We start from the raw sequence: 19,431 nt of genomic DNA on the forward strand, positions 1-19,431 counted from the left end.
GAAGCTGCTGGCTCGAATCCCAGAGTGCAAGGCTGCCTCGTAGAAACTGCCTGATTTTGAGAGATGTATTTACCTGATGTTCTTCGAAATGGACATTTTTATCATACGTACATTATAAAAGCTGTTCGCATGGACGGCAAGAGAAGGAACTGGATCCATGCTGCACATCTGAAAGGAATTATGTTTGCCTCTGCCCTATGAAAAACTGGGCAGAAAAAGACGGCGTAGGGGACAGAAAATTAAGTACCAAATACATACCACAGTGTGCCTTTCATTGAGAAAAGAAATACTGACCCTGATTTTGAGCAACCTGAGGGTCTGTTGAGATCTGAATCTAACTGAACTGTTCAAAGATCACTCAGTGCCAGAGTGACACGATACAATCTGTACCAAGTAGAGATAGGGAAAGACTTTTGGAGGAAGGAAAGTGTTTCAGCAATTTGTGCAGCACCCACAAGAAACCAACGTGTATTCCCTCTATACCCGCCCAAAGAAGCCTGGAGGTAGAGGGGGCAGGGAACAGAAGACTTGAATTAGGGAAGGACATGTGGTCAAGTGTCACCCATGGATGAACTTCTAGAGCCTTTATCAGTGAGGCTTCTTAACGGACACTTATAAACTATGTCCATGTTTGGGTTGCGCAGAAGTAAGGATATGGACACTTTGCCACAGAAATGAGCAGGTCCAGGAGACCATGGTCAGCTAGAAAGAAATATGTTATACTTGGTCTGCTAATGACTGTGGAAAAAATTATAATAACTGTCTTTTGAGTACTAGAAAATACACGTCTCAGAAAACCGTTGCCCACGTCTATCACACCTACTATATTATGCTATGCTGTACACACAAGCTTGATCAAACACACACACATGCTTGATAGTTTTCATTTTGAGCACCAGGATGACATATATATCCTGCTTTTGTACAAGGCTTGCTATGCATCATTTAGAGCAATGTTTCCAGGTTAATTAAATGATAGCACCAACATTTTTTGTCACCATTGCAGTGCTTGACGGTGTCATCCTAGAATGCATGCTGCCTATGTACACAATGCTTCAGTATTTTAGTTTCCATGCTATGTACATGTTTCCAGAGATCTGACACACTTACAGGCTATCATGGTAAATTGCCAAAGATTTGCCTTCTTGCACTAAGAGAATATTACACTGTCCATGTTACTGCTTTAGTATGCCTTACTGTCTAGCTACACTTCCTGCTTCTTTTAATCCCTTTTTTGACAGAACCCTATCATGTAACTTGCCTGATGTCATTGTACTGTCTCCTCCACACTACTGCCTAGCATTACTGTCCTAGATTTGATTAGCACATGCTAAAAGGAGCGTTTGCAATCTGCATATTTTTATAGTTAGCATGAGCTAATTCATTCATCCATTATTGTAAAATCTGTTTAGCAATATAGTTTGTTCTGAGCTATCATGGATCAGCATTTGCTGAGAGTCATGCTGAAAATCTATGCAGTGAGATATACTTCTTATTATGTATAGCACATTCTAGTTTTGAAGCACTATATATATTTGGCAGACACTGTTGGCAGACTGTCAACTATCCATTAGCACAGAGAATACAGCCTTCACTGCGGAGGAAGAGATAGCATGACAAGTTTTCGTTTCTGCAGAGTTAGGGTGACTTGTACGAGAGAAAGAATGTTCGCACAATATGCCTTGCTATCTTAGAATATGACCAGCACAGCACATGCTGTGATGTTATGTTGAAATGTATGCACGTAGGTAGAAGCATGCTGTTTCCATGGAATGCTTCTATGCATGTAATGCGCGTCAATGCCACTATGTATAACAGTGGATTTCTTTTCGGTGCTATAGAAGCGGGTGGAGTGAGGGAGCTCTCATTGCTATAGAGGGAGCTCTCAGTGCTATGGTGTGCTGGGTGGGTGTGCTAGTGCTCATTGCTCGTGTGACAGCTGAGTGCTGGGGGCTTGTCTTTTGTAAGTGTGCAGCGGACTCCCCCTGCCATGCATAATAACCTGTGTTCCATTTAAATAGCTATCTGTGTCTTGTGATCTTATTTTGTTTCCATAGTATATATTCTGGGATTTACAGGCCCCTCCTTCTCATTTTCCTCCATTTCACCAAGCCAGTGGCCCTGGCTTGGCTAGGCAAAGGAAGAGGAAGTGGAGGTAGTAGGCGTGCAGCACAGTGATTCGGAGGGATTAGGGGGATATCTGTGATTGAATTTGTTTTTGACTATTGTGTCAATCCCATTACATTCTCCCTGCAGAGTATGCCTTGTATATTGTTTATTTTTCTTCACAATTCTGTTGCCCACTTGTACCACGGACTCCCTCTTTGGACTATACCTTCACTATGTATGTTTCACTTACCCTCACTAACCCTTACAAACATTTATGTGTGCACCATTTCCCCATTGATTTACACAGCATAATGTACTTTGGTATTGTCCAATTTAACCTACTGTCAATTTGACCTACTCCCATTTGACAGCATCTTTTTGACCTAATTCGGTAGGTCAAATGGTACACTCTAATAAGAAAATAGTTGTGGGGTGGGGTAAAGGAATAGGTAGAGGTGGGGGATCCCAGGGGATGTGGAGGTCTCCCCCCGAATTCGGAGGGTTTGCGGGGGGTCTCCCTTTGCAGTAGGTCAAAAATAATGAGGCCAAATAAATTAGGTCAAATGGGCAGTAGGTGAAGTTTTTTTGGGTTAAACAACTCATATTGTGTACTTCTGGATATTTTTTTTTTGTGTGCCATGCACGACCCCTATACATTTTATCATGTATGTGTGTATTTTGTGACCATGTAGGATGTGGTGGATGGAAGGATGTGTGGCATGTTCCTGCACATGGTTAAGACAGGTGTGTTATGTGGAATTCCAGTGTCTGTGTGTAGGTGTCATGATGCGCATGTGCATCCGCAGGTATGTCAGGTGAGTAGTCCTGTGACGAAGGCAGTTTGTCGACCCCATCACTGAGGTGTACGTCATTTCATGCAGCTGCTGGGAGTGGAATTTGCAGCCATTGAGGTGGTCTGCCCATGAATTGGTGTATATGTCGGGCCACCATGATCTTGCATCGCATCCATGCATGGGCGAGTCAGTACGTGCAGCAACAGCAGATTCCCATCTGGATGGATCATGCACATGGTATTTCAATAGGGTGGGTGAGTGGTGTGTGGACATGAGGTTGTTAGGTGCCATGCATTCCTGTGTGCATCTGCCATGATCTGCCTACATCCGGGGAAGGAGGAACACACTGAACATGAACTTGCCTGTTTACGGTAACCTTGTGAGTTGAAAGGCTCTTCAGTGAAGGACACACTGTTTATTGTGGCCTAAATCAACTGATTAGTGCAGATGGAGTCATACATTCGATGGCTTGTTTGTATTTGTGTGGGGGTCATGAGTCCTTCACTGTATGCCGATTAATTTGGTTTCTGTACTGCTAGTATTTTGCACAGAGAGGGTCTGGAAGGTGTGTACCATGGATATCAGGCTTTTGCGCTTCAGGATACATTTGGTGTACAGGTAGGTAGGTGGCGAGTATGTGTGTACTAGTGTGTCCTAGGATAAACGACTGTGCATTGTGAGCCCTTGCATGAATTTATGCCTGTATGTGTTGCAGGTTCTGAATCAGACCCGTGCACATGGCAGGGATGAAATCACAAGTCTATCCTTCGGTAGCTCTACATCTGATGTAAGCACACTTCTTTACTAGCATGGCTCCATGCACGTGTCTTGCTGCAAGCTGTGGGGAGGTATGGGGTATCATGTCCCATTTTGGTTTCTGACCGTGCCTTCCCTCTCCTTGTCCCTAGGTACATTGTGGCTGTCTGCTGCCATTGTGGTATATTTGTCCCAGAAAATGATCTTTTCGAAGAAGTGACTGCCATTCACCTGGCGTTTTGCAACTCATTGTTGATTATCCACAGTGCCATGTATGGACTGATTTGCCTGCATGCTCTGCTATGTGTGGTGACTGACACAATTGTGCTACCTCTGTGATGCGGCCGGGTGGATACTCACAAGCAACGTGTTTGTCTTAGAAGCAAGACAACTCATAGCAACACAGGTTTTCACTGTATTAAGCGTGTTATAAAAGATCAATAATAATTAATAATATTGTGAGTGATTTGCAATAAAGTGTACAGCCACCCCTGGTGCTATGAATATGTCTACGTGTTGTACATGGTGGTTGTTGCTCATGCTGGTGCATGTCCGCAAATGTGGCTACTTCTTGCTTCTCTCAAGAGCATGCTGAGTGGCTATGCAAGGGCGATGGGTGCAAGTGTGTTTGTGTGGAGATGTGCCATTCCATGTGGTTCATACTGTTGCAATCTACTGGTTAATGTGTCATGGTGCTTTATGACAGGTCACCCAGGACAGTGTCCTATGTCAGATAAGCAAAGTGCACTGATGTTCACACTTGTGCTGCTGTACATCCTTCTTTGGGTGAAGAAGAGTAGTTGCTATTGTGTGGGTGGACCTTTCTGGTGTGTCAACGTGGTTCCAAGTAGTGCCCACTTCCCCTGATCTCTCATACCAGGCAGTGCTGGTTTGCAGCGTGCATCAGCATTTGCAGTTCACCACTAGCCCTCACTATCAGCGTCCTCGATGCCAGTGATAGGATGTCATCATGAGTTATGTCTTCTCTGTGGTCGCATATGTTGATACTTACTAACGTTCAGCTTGTTGTGGCCTGCAGTTACATGGCCTTATGTCATCAGTGCATTCTTTGGCCCCTTGGTAATACTCCTTTGGAATCCACACTCGGATCACCCGTCCTGCACCCCCACTGCTTTGACGATGTTGTATCTGCCTACTAACTTTGTACTTGGTGGGACCAGTGCATCTCGTTGGGTGCTAGCTGTCACTTCATTAGGTCGGGGTTCATCATGTGTACATCCAAATGGTCCAATCACAGAGTGTTCCATGCTCTGATTAAATGTGTGCTCCAATAGTTGTGCATGTGATGTCATTGTGGGTGAGGTTCCAGCTGTGTTGAATGACACCACATTCATGCAGTATGTTAATGTATTTTTCCCCATTTGTGCTCTCTGATGTGGTCCAGTGTACCTCTGCCCCTAATCTGCAAGAGCCTTGTGAGTGAGTATTGTGTAGTGATTTCTTGGCATTACCTACTTCTGGACAGAGGGTGGCTGATGGATATTCTGCCAAGGGGATGGTGTAGTCTCTGATTTACGCACATCATGTTGAGTCAGCCAACGTGTTTCTGTTGGTACTTTGGTGTGACGTTTTAGTTATGGTGCTGGGGAGTGTTTGATCTCTGCTGGACTGTCCTGTACTTGTATCATGATGTGTTGTGCGAAATTGGTGATTGTTGTGGGCACAGCATGCAGATGACTGGTCATGTGTGGCATATTGTGTATACTGAATGTGTGTTGCTTTTGGTGTATATGTGGACACTGATGCTAGCTCCAGTTGTCCTGAGGAGCACATGGTGGTTTGAGTGCTGATGGGTGCAATGGAGTTGATCCCTGTATACTCTATGGCCTTCCCTTTGGGATTTTGGGGATATGCAGTCCTGGCACAGCTGAATGGTTAAATATATGTGTCCATTGCTTTTTCGTGCAGTGTGGGACTCTGTGTGTGGAGGCCTGCATGTTTGCTATGTGCTGGCATTGCAAGATGTCTGTTACCATGGGTGCCTCAGGTGGTTGAGTGTGTGCAGACCATGCCTGGCACTTGTCTTCCTTTTATCATAGACAACGTCTCGTGTGCGGTCACTGCTTCTTTCTGGCAGCATGCGTGGACATGTGAAGAAGCGGTTGACTCCCTCACTCATGCTGCTGTCTCACTGGGTTCTCCCTGGGTCAGTGAACTGGCTTGTGGCTCTAGCCTGAGTTCAGGCCCTAGGTCTATATGCAAACCTTTGCACACTGCAATATTATGCAGGATGCAACAGGCATGTATGATGTTGCACAAAATGTGTGGCCTGTACAGGTGAATACCCCTCGACTGATCTAGGCATCTAAATCTTGACGTCAGGAGGCGATGGACTGTTCAATGAGGCCCCTGCTGGCCCAGTGAGCTCAAATTGTACCTTTCCTGTTGCATACTGGCAGGGCGTCTGTAGGGTGTCATAAGGTAGGGGCGCAATGGATAACCAGCATCATCTGCGTGAGGAAGGACATGAATGGTGTCAGTGTGCAGTGGGTGTTCCTTTATGTGTGGTGTTGGATGCGTGCTAGTTGCCTTTGTGTGGAGCCAGTGATGGCATGTGCCTGTGCGCCTGTGTGTGGTGGAAGATGGTGGGAGTTGCAGTACGTAACTATTAGCCACAAATTCCCCTAGTGTCTGGCTTCCAATTGCACACACAGACTGGATATCCAGAATACGTGGCTACTGTGGCAGAGCCAGGGAAATTGGCACACACATCAATCAGCCCACCGCATCGCAGAACTATTGAGCATTGATGGATGAAGTGCCCATGGTGCCAGTTGCGGTACATGCTAGCCCGGTCCTGGGGGGTGCATAGTTCGACATGGGTGTAGTCAATGGCACCCATGACCCTAGGGAATTGGTGCGATGTATAGAATCTGCAAGCCACCTGTCTTTCTTCCTCCTGGGTCGAGGGCATGTGGACATGGCGTCGGCTGCACAATATGATGCATGTCATGACCTGTTGCAGGGAGTATGACTGCATGGCCTTGGAGATACCTGCCGTACTGCCACTGCTAGGAGCTTCACATATGCTCCGATGGCATGTGAACATGTGGTGGTGGCGTGGATATCGCCCTCCCACTCCTGCAACATGTCCATGACTGGCATGCAGAGGGAAGCAATACCTTCTGTAGAACTCTATGTTGGCCATGCCTTAGAGGGTCACCCTGGTGCAGAAGACCCACTCTTCCATCTCCTCCTTCTCAGCCAGGGTACGGCAGCAGCTACGGCAGCAGCATCATACTATTTATTCGTGTAGAGCGCTATTGCCAAATTGCATGAATACATTTCTTGGTATGGAAGGACTGGAGTGGTGCTGTGTACCTTTATAGCAGGATGTGTGGCATCATGATGTGTGCCATGATATGCATGCCGATGTGCATCATCACTGTAGTGGTTGGTTTGTTCTTGTTTGTGTGGGATATTCTGCAGCTGTGTGGGTTTCAGGTGTGTATTGTTTGCTGAGTTGTGTGTGTGTGTTTTCCACAGGGTTGTTGTTCCTTTTTTGGCATCTTTGTATTGGTTGCACGTATCATGTGGAAGTAGATGTGTCTGGTGTATTCTGCTGTGTGTTACTGGACGTGTGTTGGGTTTTGTGTGCCCAGCCTCCTCTTTTGTGGCTTAGAGGTGATTTTGGGTGTTGTTGTATACTTTCTGGTAATTGGCAGAGATATTAAGTTGTAAATGTTCTTGGGATTATTTATACTTTTTTGTCTTTTCCTAACGTCCACCCTTGATGTACACTCTATTTCTTCACGTCCACCGTTCTGTATTTTAGTCATAAGTCCTTTTCCTAAATACGTGTAAGCTACCTCCATGTTTGATGTAAATAGGGGTCATATATGTATATCTGGTTGCCACGATCAAAAAGTGGTGACCAAATTAGATATATAATGCAGGCTGCCGAGCACAGCTGAAGAGCCCAAAAAGGACTGTATCCACAAAAGACTGGAGGGCATTGGGTTTCAAGTTAACAGGGAGATGCCCTAATTTCACAGTAGTTTTAACACAAAAACAGGACAAAACACATCTGTATCAAATTTGACTACAGCACCGAGATAAGTTCAGTCTCAAAAGTGGTCTAAGGAGGCAAGGCTGTGAAGGAAGACAGAAGGATAGAGCGATTTTCTTTCTATTCCTGCCTATTCTATGTCTAAGACTAGGTAGCACTGATGTACATGAACAATTGACAGTAACTCTTTAATTTCCTTATGCTGTCCCTTTTAGATAAGCGGTACATCAGTGCTAACTAGTCTTAAAATAGGCATGAAATAGTCAGGAATACAAAGAAAACCACTCTATCCTTCTGTCTTCCTTCACAGCCTTGCCTCTTTAGACCACTTTTGAGACTGAACCTTTCTCTGTGCTGCACCCTAAAAAGGACATCCATTAATTTGGTGCCTAAAGAAACAACAAGGGAAACATTCCAGATAGGATACAACATCAAATGACCTTAATGGGTGGCACTAATGATATTAAGAGGCAGTGATTTGACCAACGTAAACTAGCAAGAATTCTAAGTTAACCAAGGAGTAATCCTTGGCAATTATGAGGGTGATACTTTTGATAGAACTAAGTAACTAGCTAGTCAGCATAAATTCATATTGATTATCACAAAATACCTTGCAAATGATTCAAGTTCTGTGTAACTTGTATATTGAGAAGTATGCCTACTTGTGCCTTGATAAGGACTTAGGTCGAAACACGTGTCGGCTAGAATAGGCATTTTCTAACCTATGATTAACAGGAGCAATAGTCCTGCGACATATTTAACAACCTTATTTATATTTGTATTGAAGTGATTAAATATGTTTTGCACACATTTCATGGGTGAGCGCAAATTATTAGGACTAACGTTTGTTGTATGACAAATTATAAATATATGTTTGGATTAGGAGATAGTAAAGAGTGTGCGTGGAAAGGGAAGGGAGTGGGGGGGCATACAGGGATACAGGTGGAACCCCCCCCATAAAAGACAAAATGGGGGCGGTCGAACATGGTCGCCAAAAAAGATGCAACCAAAATTAAATTGACTGAACAGAGGTTGATTTAACAACATTGAAGCCATTGAGACATAGACCTGCCAGAACTCTGCATTTGCCAAGACGAGAATGAGGTCCAAAGTAATCCCCAAGCAACACCCTGTCTTTCAACAAGGACTGATTGCAGAAGCAAAGCTCCTTCTGTCTCCTATTGAGTCACTGCTGAACCACCACAATCCCAAGGACCTGACATGCTCGTCAGGACCCCATCCTTTATCTCCAAAGTGCTCTGAAGTGGCTGAAGGATGGAATCTGTGCATTTAAAAGTAGATTAATAAGTGTGATGGCCATTAAACAACATTAGCTATTTGCCCATACATTAACCATATAATCTCAGCAATAATTGAGATCCATTGATGTACAGCTGAGTTGTATCTAAAATGTATTAACTCTATTTTCGCAAGCCTGTTTTTTGACAAGATGTATCTTTACACAGGTCTATATGCATTGTATCACAGACATCCATCTACAAGCGAGTATATTTCCAATATACTTTATTCTTGCTTGAACCAGGCGCTATATTTTGATTTTACACAGGATGTCCCATGGATTAACATTTCCAAGCACTTCAGCTGTGTTACAGAACCATGCCACGATATTCACACTCTTCATCATGGTTGTCCTTTTTCACAACTGTGTATTTGCAGTTGATTTTATCCAACAGTCGAATGCACGCCTCCTCATCGTAGTCAACTGGAATGGCAGCGCTGCAATGCAGAAAGATCATGTTTAAGAAAATGCACGCAAGTCATAGTATCACAATTTTATTTGCCTGCTTACACCTACTGATCTTGGTTCTTAAAGGGATTTGCGTGTTTTGTGTTTTCAATTTAGACGATTCATCCACCCCAAGAATTTTCAAAACCCCTTCATTTGACATTCCGCCTTTCGCAACATTGCAGCATTGATCAGTCTAAATCAGACCAATAATAATTAGTTGAGCAGTGTTTAAATGTGGTCATATTCAATCTTGGACCCAGATCACACTACGAAATATTGTTAACACAGCGGTGGTGAGGTGGGGTCTCACTGGAGAAATCACGGATCAGTTCAGGGCCGACAGGGGCATGCCGCAAGGCTGTGTTCTTGCTCCACTCCTGTTTTGCCTTTATATCAACAGTCATTTTGAAACTGGTGGCTGAATATTCCAGGTGCAGGCTTGATACCCCAAAGCTCGGCACTCACATCATTCTGTCATTATTTTATGCTGATGATGCTGTGCTGCTAGCAACATCCTCAATGGGGATCAGGGGATGCCTGGAATGTTTCACCTCCAAATGTTATCAACTGGGCCTGACCCCGAACAAGAACAAGACAAAAATACTGGTCTTTAGACCATTTGAATCTTGGTTGTAGATGGAACCAACTTTGAACAAGTGGACCACTATCACTACCTAGGTGAAAGGTTAATCGATACTGACGCATGGTCTGCTCAGTCCAAAAAGTCCTGTATTGTTTTCGAAAAAAATAGTGGTGGTTGAGAACGTTTTTTGTGGAGCATGCTGAGGGAGCCTTATCTCTTGCCATTATCATGTTTAGACTACAGACTGCCTCTGCCGCTCTATTTGAACCTGAACTGTGGGAATATATCAATTGCCAGATTCTGAGGATTCTGGAGAACATGTTTTTGAAAAGGATGTTCAGGCTACAAAGGAGTTTTCCCAATGCTCCTTTATTTTTGGAATGGGGTCTACAAACCTTTGTCTCCCTGATAGCCTGGAAACCTGTATTATATTGGGCAAGAATCTGGATGACACCAGATGTGAGAAAATACCAATTTACTTAGCTTTCCAGGAGGGAATTCGCTGCCAGGGACCAAACATATAAGGCAGCAGCTATGTGTACTGGGCCTGAGAGAACTTTGGCAGAACCCACAGAATTTAAGAAGCTGTGTTAAAAAGGAGGTGAAGCTGCCTGACGGCGGGCTATGTATGAACATCTTGTATGTTCGTGCCTACACTTGAAAGTAGCACTGAATTACTTGACTGTGAAAATTGAGCAACACCTTGATTTAATATCACCAACCTACGCTTGGATGCTATTTATGGAATTCAGGACTGGTACCCTCAAGCTTGCAAAATGTACCAAAGGCTGGAAAGACCATACTTCTGCAACGTGCCCAATGTGTGATGCATGCTCTGAGACGAGAGGGCATTTGTTGTTATTCTGTGAGAAATATAAAGGCTTGAAGAATGTATTTGTTGCCATTGCTCAAGAAGGCTTATGTAAATGTAGTCACAGAAGCCCTAAAACTATGCCAATCACCTAGAACTGTAAATGCTACATACTTTGTGGCAAGATGTATCTACCGAGCGTGGTTCCACAGAAACTACTTGATTGGACAACTGAACAAAGTTTGACCATATACAGATTTCATTGTACAGTTGTCCTGAAGCTATGGCCTGTGATTATTGTTTTTAAATGTATCAGTCAACTTTTTAATGGATAATCCTCGGTCCGTGGATTTGATAAACGTGAAACATGTATGATGAATTATGTATGCTAAAGACAAGCTGCTCAATAAAGAAGAATAAAATAATATTGTGTCATGCTATGTGCTATCGCATCACTTTATGTCATGCCACAGATTGCTCCAGTGTGTAGGCATGGTATTACATGCAGCATCAGAATTAGGATCGGCCTGAAACCAGCCTGTAAGCGTAAAACCTGGCATAACTCTGAACTTGCAGCCCTGAAACGAAAGTGCAGAGCAGCGGAACGAAAGCAGCAAACATCAGGCTAACGCTCTGAAAAACTGGCCTGCTGCCTGCTCCAAAGGAAATACAGACTCTCCATGTGTGCCAAGAAAAGGGCCCACATTCAGGCACAGGTATCTGGTACATCCAACTACATGGCTGAACTATTCAAAATCTGCAGGGAATTAGCCGACCCTTCCGCAGGCTCTTCCTCCCCTCTTTCTTCCCAGGCCCTCTGCAACGCTCTAGCCACTCACTTCACCACAAAACTCAGGAAATCCTGAACAGCGTTGGACACACCCTCCCAACCCATCCGACACCTTCTTGCCTCCCTGGACCCCTCGCCCTCCTCCTTCCTACTTCTCTCTTGTCACACCTGAATAAGTCACCAGAGTTGTCCTTTGCACGAAGGTCTTGTCCAAACAGGTCTCCCCTTGCTCATCCATAACCATCAAGGACAACATTGGCTCTCTTGCCCCCCTCACTCGCTGATCTCTGCAACCACTCTTTTTACACTGGGGCCTTCCCCTCCTCCCACAAGCACTCCCTTGTGGGCCCCCTATTAAAAAAAAACCATCAGCAGATCATACCTGTGCAGCCAACTACCGCCCTATTTCCATCACCCCCTTCCTGGGGAAACGGCTTGAGAAGTTGAATAAGATTTTTAGAATGGGTGTATCGCGCGCTGCCTATTGTTAGGCAGAATTATATGCAGTACCCTTTCGGAACACCACACACAATTAAGACTACAAATGACAGTACACTTTCACCTTTGGTACAAGCCTGTACTACACAGTTAAAGTGGTAGCAGTGGCTGAGCAGCCAGACTTATCTCAAGAGTAAGTGAGCAGTAACAAATAGTTACACAAAGAACAGCAATTACTATGATTCAGGCAAACACTGACTCAAGGTTTTCAAGTAAAAGAACATGCATTTATTTCACTCTTCAGTTGTATAACATTTCACTATTCTAAGCAGTTTAAAAATCACACTCTTAATACACCACACAACTCCCAATACATTCCAGACAAGTTAAGCTCACCAAATGAAGTGGGAGCAAAATGGCACTCCAGCAATTAAAAAGGGAGGGAAAGACAAAGTTAACTGAAATTGAATCACACCAACAGGTAAGAACTCAGGGCAATCGAACAAGAGAGACTACAATGATAAAATCAGATAGAAAAGGCTTAGGGTCAAAAATATTTTTCTCAAGATAATACAGTTCAAGGTAGTTCGCGGTAAAGTTTGTGGCATGGTTTCCAGATGAGGTTTGTTGGTAGAAAAGGTAGTTCAAAGAGAAGAGAAGGACAAGCCCTCATATTGGAGAAAGATTTCAAACACTTTCACTGCGGCTGAACGATACGAACAACCAGATTTACACAGTACCTTAAAACGGAGAGGGAGCTGTAGCTGAGGAAGACGTTCCTGGTAGTTCCTGTAGGCTGACGGTTCCTGAAGCGACTGCCGGACTGATCAAAAGTAGGAAGACTGGAGGGCCCTGCACTACCCAGGGAAGAAACCAGCAGCAGAGCAAAGCAACAAATAAAAGGTGTGCCCCTTAAAACCCAAGCAGGGTCTGACCTTCCTGGCTATCCGGCCCACTGTAGCTCTGTACAGCGAATTCGACCAGACAAGGGGTCCTGGCTTGCAGTTTGGCCGAACTGGTTGGTCCCACCAGCTCAAGGGAAGACATTTCCTGGAGGATCTTCTCTGTCGTCGGATTCTGAAGATTCTGAACTTCAGCAGGGCTTCACCGGGCAGTTTAGTCGTTGTAGGGGTCCTCTTCCATCAGTTCCTCGTTGGTTCTTTCGTTCCAATGGCGACTCTGCTCTTCCACTCCCAGGGACCTGCTTTCTATGCAGTTTTCCCCCATTCATACAGCCTGGCTGTCAATCACATAGCAGGGTGGCTGTGATGACAAGGACAGTCACCCAGCCAATCAGACAGGAGTGCGACATGGGTTACCAAGGGAATCCATGGCAGGGGGCCTAAAATACCCCCCTCACATCCTGCAAACCCAGACTCTCAGGTGCCTAAAGGAGGGCTTCTGTGTGGAAGCCCGCGAAAAGGCGATGAACAAAGGGACCAAACCTGGTTTGGCGCGCAGAGTAAAACACGAGAAAGACATTTACAAAAAGAAATGGTGAATAAACCCACCCGGAACCATAATAAAATATATTTGGTTAAGCGGGTTTATGTTTGAGGCTAATATGATAGCCTAAAACAATACCATGGTTATTTAAGATAACCGCGGTAGGGTAGATACCACTGCCACCAGCCAAGTCTTGATGTAAAGGGAGTGAAACAATGCTCCAAGAGGCACAGACAAATAGGGATAAGATTTCACCCTTTCCAATACTCCATGCAAGATGGGGTGTACTGGGTCTGTGATAAAAGTGACAAAATAAAGTTAATGGCAACTTTATCTTTTCTGGGGTACAGTAGTCAGCCCCAGAAAATGGAGTCGTTGGGAAGTCTAAAAGACAACCCTGTGTCACAGCACTGAAGGTGCTGTGTAACACACATGGAAGAATATGGTGCCATGCAGTAGGTGAGGCTCCAGTGCCCAAGATCACACAAAAAGTAAAAATACACATAGCAAAACACATGTAAGAGTGGGAAAAAAGGCTCACACTCTCACCAGGTGAAAGAAATAATCCAAGACATCCAGCAAAGCTGCTGAGGGACTTAGTAGGTAAGGGAAATTAACCTTTTATGAGAATTCTCCCTAACACCTATTTGTTAAGTTGATAAAGTGAGTTTATGGAATAATGGATCAAAAAAGGAAAGAATTGGCCTCAGCAGTGATACAGCTCATGACTTCGTACTTTTCACTTTAATTCAGGTTACTGTGTAGCACCTGATGTTACCTTATGGATTGAGCCACGGACCATAATAACATCTCACAAATGAATTCCCACACTCATTAAATTGAATTAGGGCACCAACATTTGATACTGCTTTAGGTGAAAACCATCACGTATTAAATATCAGAAATTCATTGTTACGGAACAATTCCTTTCAAATCACAATGCCATATCTGGCTAGTACCACATAGATTGGAAAGCCTGCCTTGAAAACAACCCAGGTCGAAACATGTGTCGGCTGACAGTTTGGTGAATTAAACCAACTATCGATGCAAATTTGCATTCTTTCCTTTCCTGACCATCTCCATTATTAGACTGCTTGAGAAGTTGCCCTTGCCCCAAATCAACTCTCACACTGAACTTGTTGGTGGTCTCCAGAGAAATCAATCTGGATTCTGAGCATACAGAGGAACGGAAACTGCTCTTCTGAGCACCCGTAAAGAACTGCTCACATCTCTAAATTCAAACTCCCCAGCTGTCCTCATCCTACTTGATTTTCTCTCTACCTTTGACAGGGTCAACCACTCCATCCTCATACAAAGGCTCCACAATACCATTGGTATCTCGGAATGGGCACAGGACTGGCTGAACTCCTTCCTAACTGACTACTCTTCCCAAATCATCCTGACACCTTCTCCTATCCTACTTCCTTCTCAACCTGTGGTGTCCCCCAGGGTTCTATTCTCTCCCCTTGGTTCTTTAACATCTATCTTACTCAGCTGACACTACTCATCTCCTCCTTCTCCCCCAACTTCCAGTGCTATGTAGATGACACACAACTCTTTTTCAAACTTCCTGCTGACCCTCTTGCACCTTCCATCTTCCCTGACTGCCTACCTGCCATCCAGACCTGGTGCACTTCCGATAGTCTCTGCCTCAATGCCAGCAAAACTCAGATCCTTCCCATTGGGTCCCCTGCTCCCGCCTTCTTCCCTTCACTCTGGCCTTCCTCCATGGGCTCTCCCCTTTCTCTGTCTACTGACACCGGAAATCTTGGAGTCATTTTCCTCCCTCACATGCAGGACATTGCCAAGAGGTCCCACTTGCAGCTCTTCTTTCTCAAAGGAATTCTACCTTTTCCCACTTTCCCCCAGAAGCGCAATGTTAACTGAGTCCTGGTTCTCTCTAGGCTTAACTATTGCAATAGCCTCCTCCTGAATCTACCTTCTTCCACCCTGCGTCCCCTCCAGCTAATCCAGAATAGGGCAGCAAGATGTATCCTTGGCCTCAAGCCCAGAGACCACATCTCTCCTGCCCTAAAAAGTCTTCACTGGCTTCTGGTTGCATCACAGATAAAATTTAAATCCATCTGTATCATCCGCAAGGCTGTCTGGGGCCAGGGTCCACACTATATTCGACTCTTTCTTACTAAATATTCTCCCACTAGACCTCTTCGTTCCTCTGGCACCAACTCTTTGTGTGTAAAGTGTTTAGCTAAACAGAGGGCAGGAGGCTGATCGCTTTCCTCAGCAGGTGCCCTTCTATGGAACAGCCTCCCCCTCCCTCTGTTTCTTCAGAAGGACTTTCTTAAATTCCATAAACTGCTCCAAACTTTCCTCTTTACCTCCTCCTTCCCACCTTCTCTCCTCTGTTAATTCTCACAGTTGCTTTGATTGATGTCTACGGCCCTTATGCATCTTCGGGCCCCTGACCCGCCACGCCGAATCACCCCCAGCTTCTGTCTATCCACAGCACTTGCCTTGGCACACACTCCATCCTGGAGGCTCGCACTTTACCATACCTTGCACTTCATCTGTTTCTCAACGTCGAGCACGGGCGCCCCAGCACTTACCCCCACTGCCCCCTCCCTTCTGCACTTGAACGTTCTGAATGTTCACAAGGCATAGTGTGTTCGTCCTTACATCCCCTCATCTGTATTTCTTATTTTATGTATTTTTGTATGTATTGTAATGTGTCCTATTCCCATGTCCCCTCCCTGTTGCCCTGTGGGTGCTTTGAAACATAATTTACTTGATGTGTAAGTGCCTAACAAGCATACAATAAATATAAATAAATAAAATCTCCACAACTCTATGTAACATATTCACCAGACCCTTCTTTGACATCCTGAATTCCATTGGCATAGCCCACACCAACCACGCCAATGATACCCAGGTTCTCTTCCCACTCATAGGCAATTATGTTGAAGACTCTAAGGCCCTCAATGCAGCTTATGAAAGCAGTTAACAAAAGCAACTGAGGACGTCTTCATCTCCCACATCTGGCTAGGTCTATATAGATCTAAGTGAAGGCTATGCAGATGACTGGTGGTTTTAGCGACTCTCCTGAATCTCACTGTAGATGTTGCAAGGGTCCTAGGAGTAAGCGACGGACACAAAGGTGGCATATTGATTGATACAACTTTTATTCAAGACAAAATAAGACAGGTTGGAGAAAGCCCTAACTAGCCCTATCTCTATGAGGGGTTTCCCTGCCTCAACAAAACTAAGGGTACTGTCAGTGTCAGGATGTCCAAATTATAACCCACCGTTCTGTGTCCAAAACCTATCCTATCCCTCACATGCTAAACTTAGGAAAAGGTGAAAGGGTAAATCTGTTGACCTGCAGCCCAATCTTATGTTCAAAATAAAAGTTCCAAAAGAAAGTTCAATAAGGGTACCAAAAAGATAACTATAAGTTCCACAAGGCTCGGGGTTGATTCCCCTTACTCCACAGCCTTTCGGTATTCCACCAATTTGATTCTTTATTAGCAGACCTGCGACAAGGTAAAACAGCCTGGCTCTTTCTCCCAAGCTGTATTGCACTTATACTTCACGTGTTATGGGTCCCAGAACCTAAACATCACACCAGGTCCTTTACACAAAGCCTTGGTTCATTCTCTTGCCAACGTCTCTGGGTTTCACTGTTTCATACAAAGTTTGTATCCTGCTGCAGTATCGTTTGGGGAACACTTCCCCATTCTGGTTTTTCAATCTCTTTTACTTATTCACTCTCATTGTTTCTTTGCTCTAATCTCTCTCTATTCCATAGCCCTGGTTTACTCCCCTGCCAGGGTCTGTGTCTGTCACTGTTTTTTGTAACGCTGGTGCTATTGGGGATTGCCTTTTCTCCACAGGTCCAAGACCTCCTTCACTGAATTGATTACAATGGTATCTCTCCTCACTCTGTCTTCACTCCACAGCCCTGGTTCACTCTCCTGCAAAGGTCTGTGAATATTGTTCCCATTTCCAAAGTTTGTATTTTCCCCTATTCCTGTGTGTGGGATGGTTGTCTGCACCGGGTCCCAGGCCCTCTCTTCTGGGACCCTCTGCCCTGGTTATTATTCCTTTCTTCCTTATGGTTGCTTTCCCTGTGCCCTCTGAGTTCCCCCAACCTTCCGACTGGCCACACGTGTACCTGTCAGGCCTTTGCCTTGTCGCTCCAGTTGTTCATGGGTCTCCCAGGTGTCGGAATGCTTCTCCGACTAAGCAGAGCCTTCTGCAGTCTTTCACGTGCCGTTGCAGCAAGTTGCCTCTGGGACAGCGTCTTCAGAACAGCCCCCCTACCGGCAGGTAATTATCCTCCTTCCAGCTACACCTCTTGCGTTGTCGGTCTCCCGCAGATCTGCTTCTCCTCTGTGCTCCGTCGGTTGCTTCCTCTGTGTGGCAAAGTGCTCGGTTGGTACCAGGCTGGGATCCAAGACCCCATCCTTGCCTTCCCGTCTGATCTTTAAATGAAAGGCAGACAATTACATTAGGGCAAGGACTAGATCGTATGCCGTTGTTCCTGTGGGTAATCCTCATTGCTCGCATACTCTTCCTCGGCACAGTACTGCCATTCGTTTCTATGTGAGTGTCCTTTTCTTTAGTGGATTTTACTGGAACAGCATGACAAAAGTACATTGTGGTACTTGATGAAGGGTACAGAGAAGTGGTTTGGGAAAAGGTGGGAGGGTTGAGGGGCTACTGCATTCTCCCTCTGGTGTCACTGTCCTCAGTGGGGTCCTCCCTCCCCACTGAGCACTCCCCCAGGGTGACTATCGGGTAGTGGCCTCACCACCCTGGCCTCATGAGCAGATGCTTTCCCATCTAAAACAGTGACAATACCTTGGGATTCGTCACAACGAATATAGCCAATGTTTAATTGTGTTGTGTGGGTAAATGTTATAAGCACTCTGTGCATTTGAAATTATTTTATTTCATGTTCCCTGGCTTAAGCCAGCAAATGATGCCAGAGTTTGGAGCCTAGTCCTCGCTCTATTAAAGATCAGTGGCAAACTAAGGTTATCCATGGAGCCCATGTTCATCTGCCAGAGCATTCCTCCTTAAATCGAGTGAGTTATAAAGTTCTTGGCAGCAGACAACTATTTATTCCAGTGCCCAAAGCACATTGATGATTTGATAGTGGCTTTCGTACGGAGAATTGGACATCATACAAAGTGCAACAAAATTGCAATGACATTGTTATCCTCCTGCCCCAGTTATGGGGACCAGAGGGCTACATGCCACCGGCACCTGAAACACCCGGTTCTGTTTTTCTATTGAATAACCCGGTGCATTCTAGGAGTTGCAGTCTCGGTCATATTCAATTGAACATAAGCATCTAATGCCACAGTTTTTAAAACAGAAAGGCCACAACTGGGTATTCTAGGCACACAGCACCGTCTGAAAATTGAAGGTCTAATAATGATTATTTTCAAGATGAAAGTGAAACCCGGTTTTTCTTTTTGGATAATCGCAGAGACAAAAATGTGTGCTGTACACTGCCGTTTTTGTGGTGGGTCTTCACCTGTTGGTGAAATATTTCAGTTATATCTTAAATACTAGATATTATTCATCAATGCTGAGGGAACAAAATAGCTGTAATGATTCCCCTAAATTAGGAGTTTACAGACAAAAAAGGAAGGCTAATTCTTCTGGGCAATCTGTGGTTTCACCAACTACACTCACCCCAGTGTCTTTCAGTTCGACTCTGTTTGGCCATACCACCACCATAGATATATATGTTTATTTGGGGGTTGGGGGACTGGGGTGGAGTGGAAGACGGGGGACAGAGAAGTATGGTGGAATCCCGTCATCATTATAAGAAGGAAAAATAGGACAACCGACAAGAGTTGAACTAAAAGACAATGTGGTAAGTGTGTTTGATGAAACCACATAGAACACTTGCGCTGATGTTTCCAAAGCACCCCTCAACCCCCTCTCTTTTT

The 19,431-nt window shown here is 44.8% G+C and overlaps 1 protein-coding gene across 1 annotated transcript in view; it reads right to left on the reverse strand.

Annotated features, from left to right (window-relative positions):
• Window positions 1-9,196: 9,196 nt before the first annotated feature.
• Window positions 9,197-19,431, reverse strand: part of MSMB (microseminoprotein beta) — a 54,819-nt gene continuing 44,584 nt past the window's right edge. Inside the window, exon 4 of the mRNA XM_069612181.1 lies at window positions 9,197-9,426. Coding sequence (XP_069468282.1) covers window positions 9,297-9,426 — 130 coding nt within the window. The 3' untranslated portion in view covers window positions 9,197-9,296. The remainder of the gene's footprint in view (window positions 9,427-19,431) is intronic.

Source organism: Ambystoma mexicanum, chromosome 8 (assembly GCF_040938575.1).
Source record: "Ambystoma mexicanum isolate Mex_15411 chromosome 8, UKY_AmexF1_1, whole genome shotgun sequence".
NCBI classification, from domain to species: Eukaryota; Metazoa; Chordata; class Amphibia; order Caudata; family Ambystomatidae; genus Ambystoma; species Ambystoma mexicanum.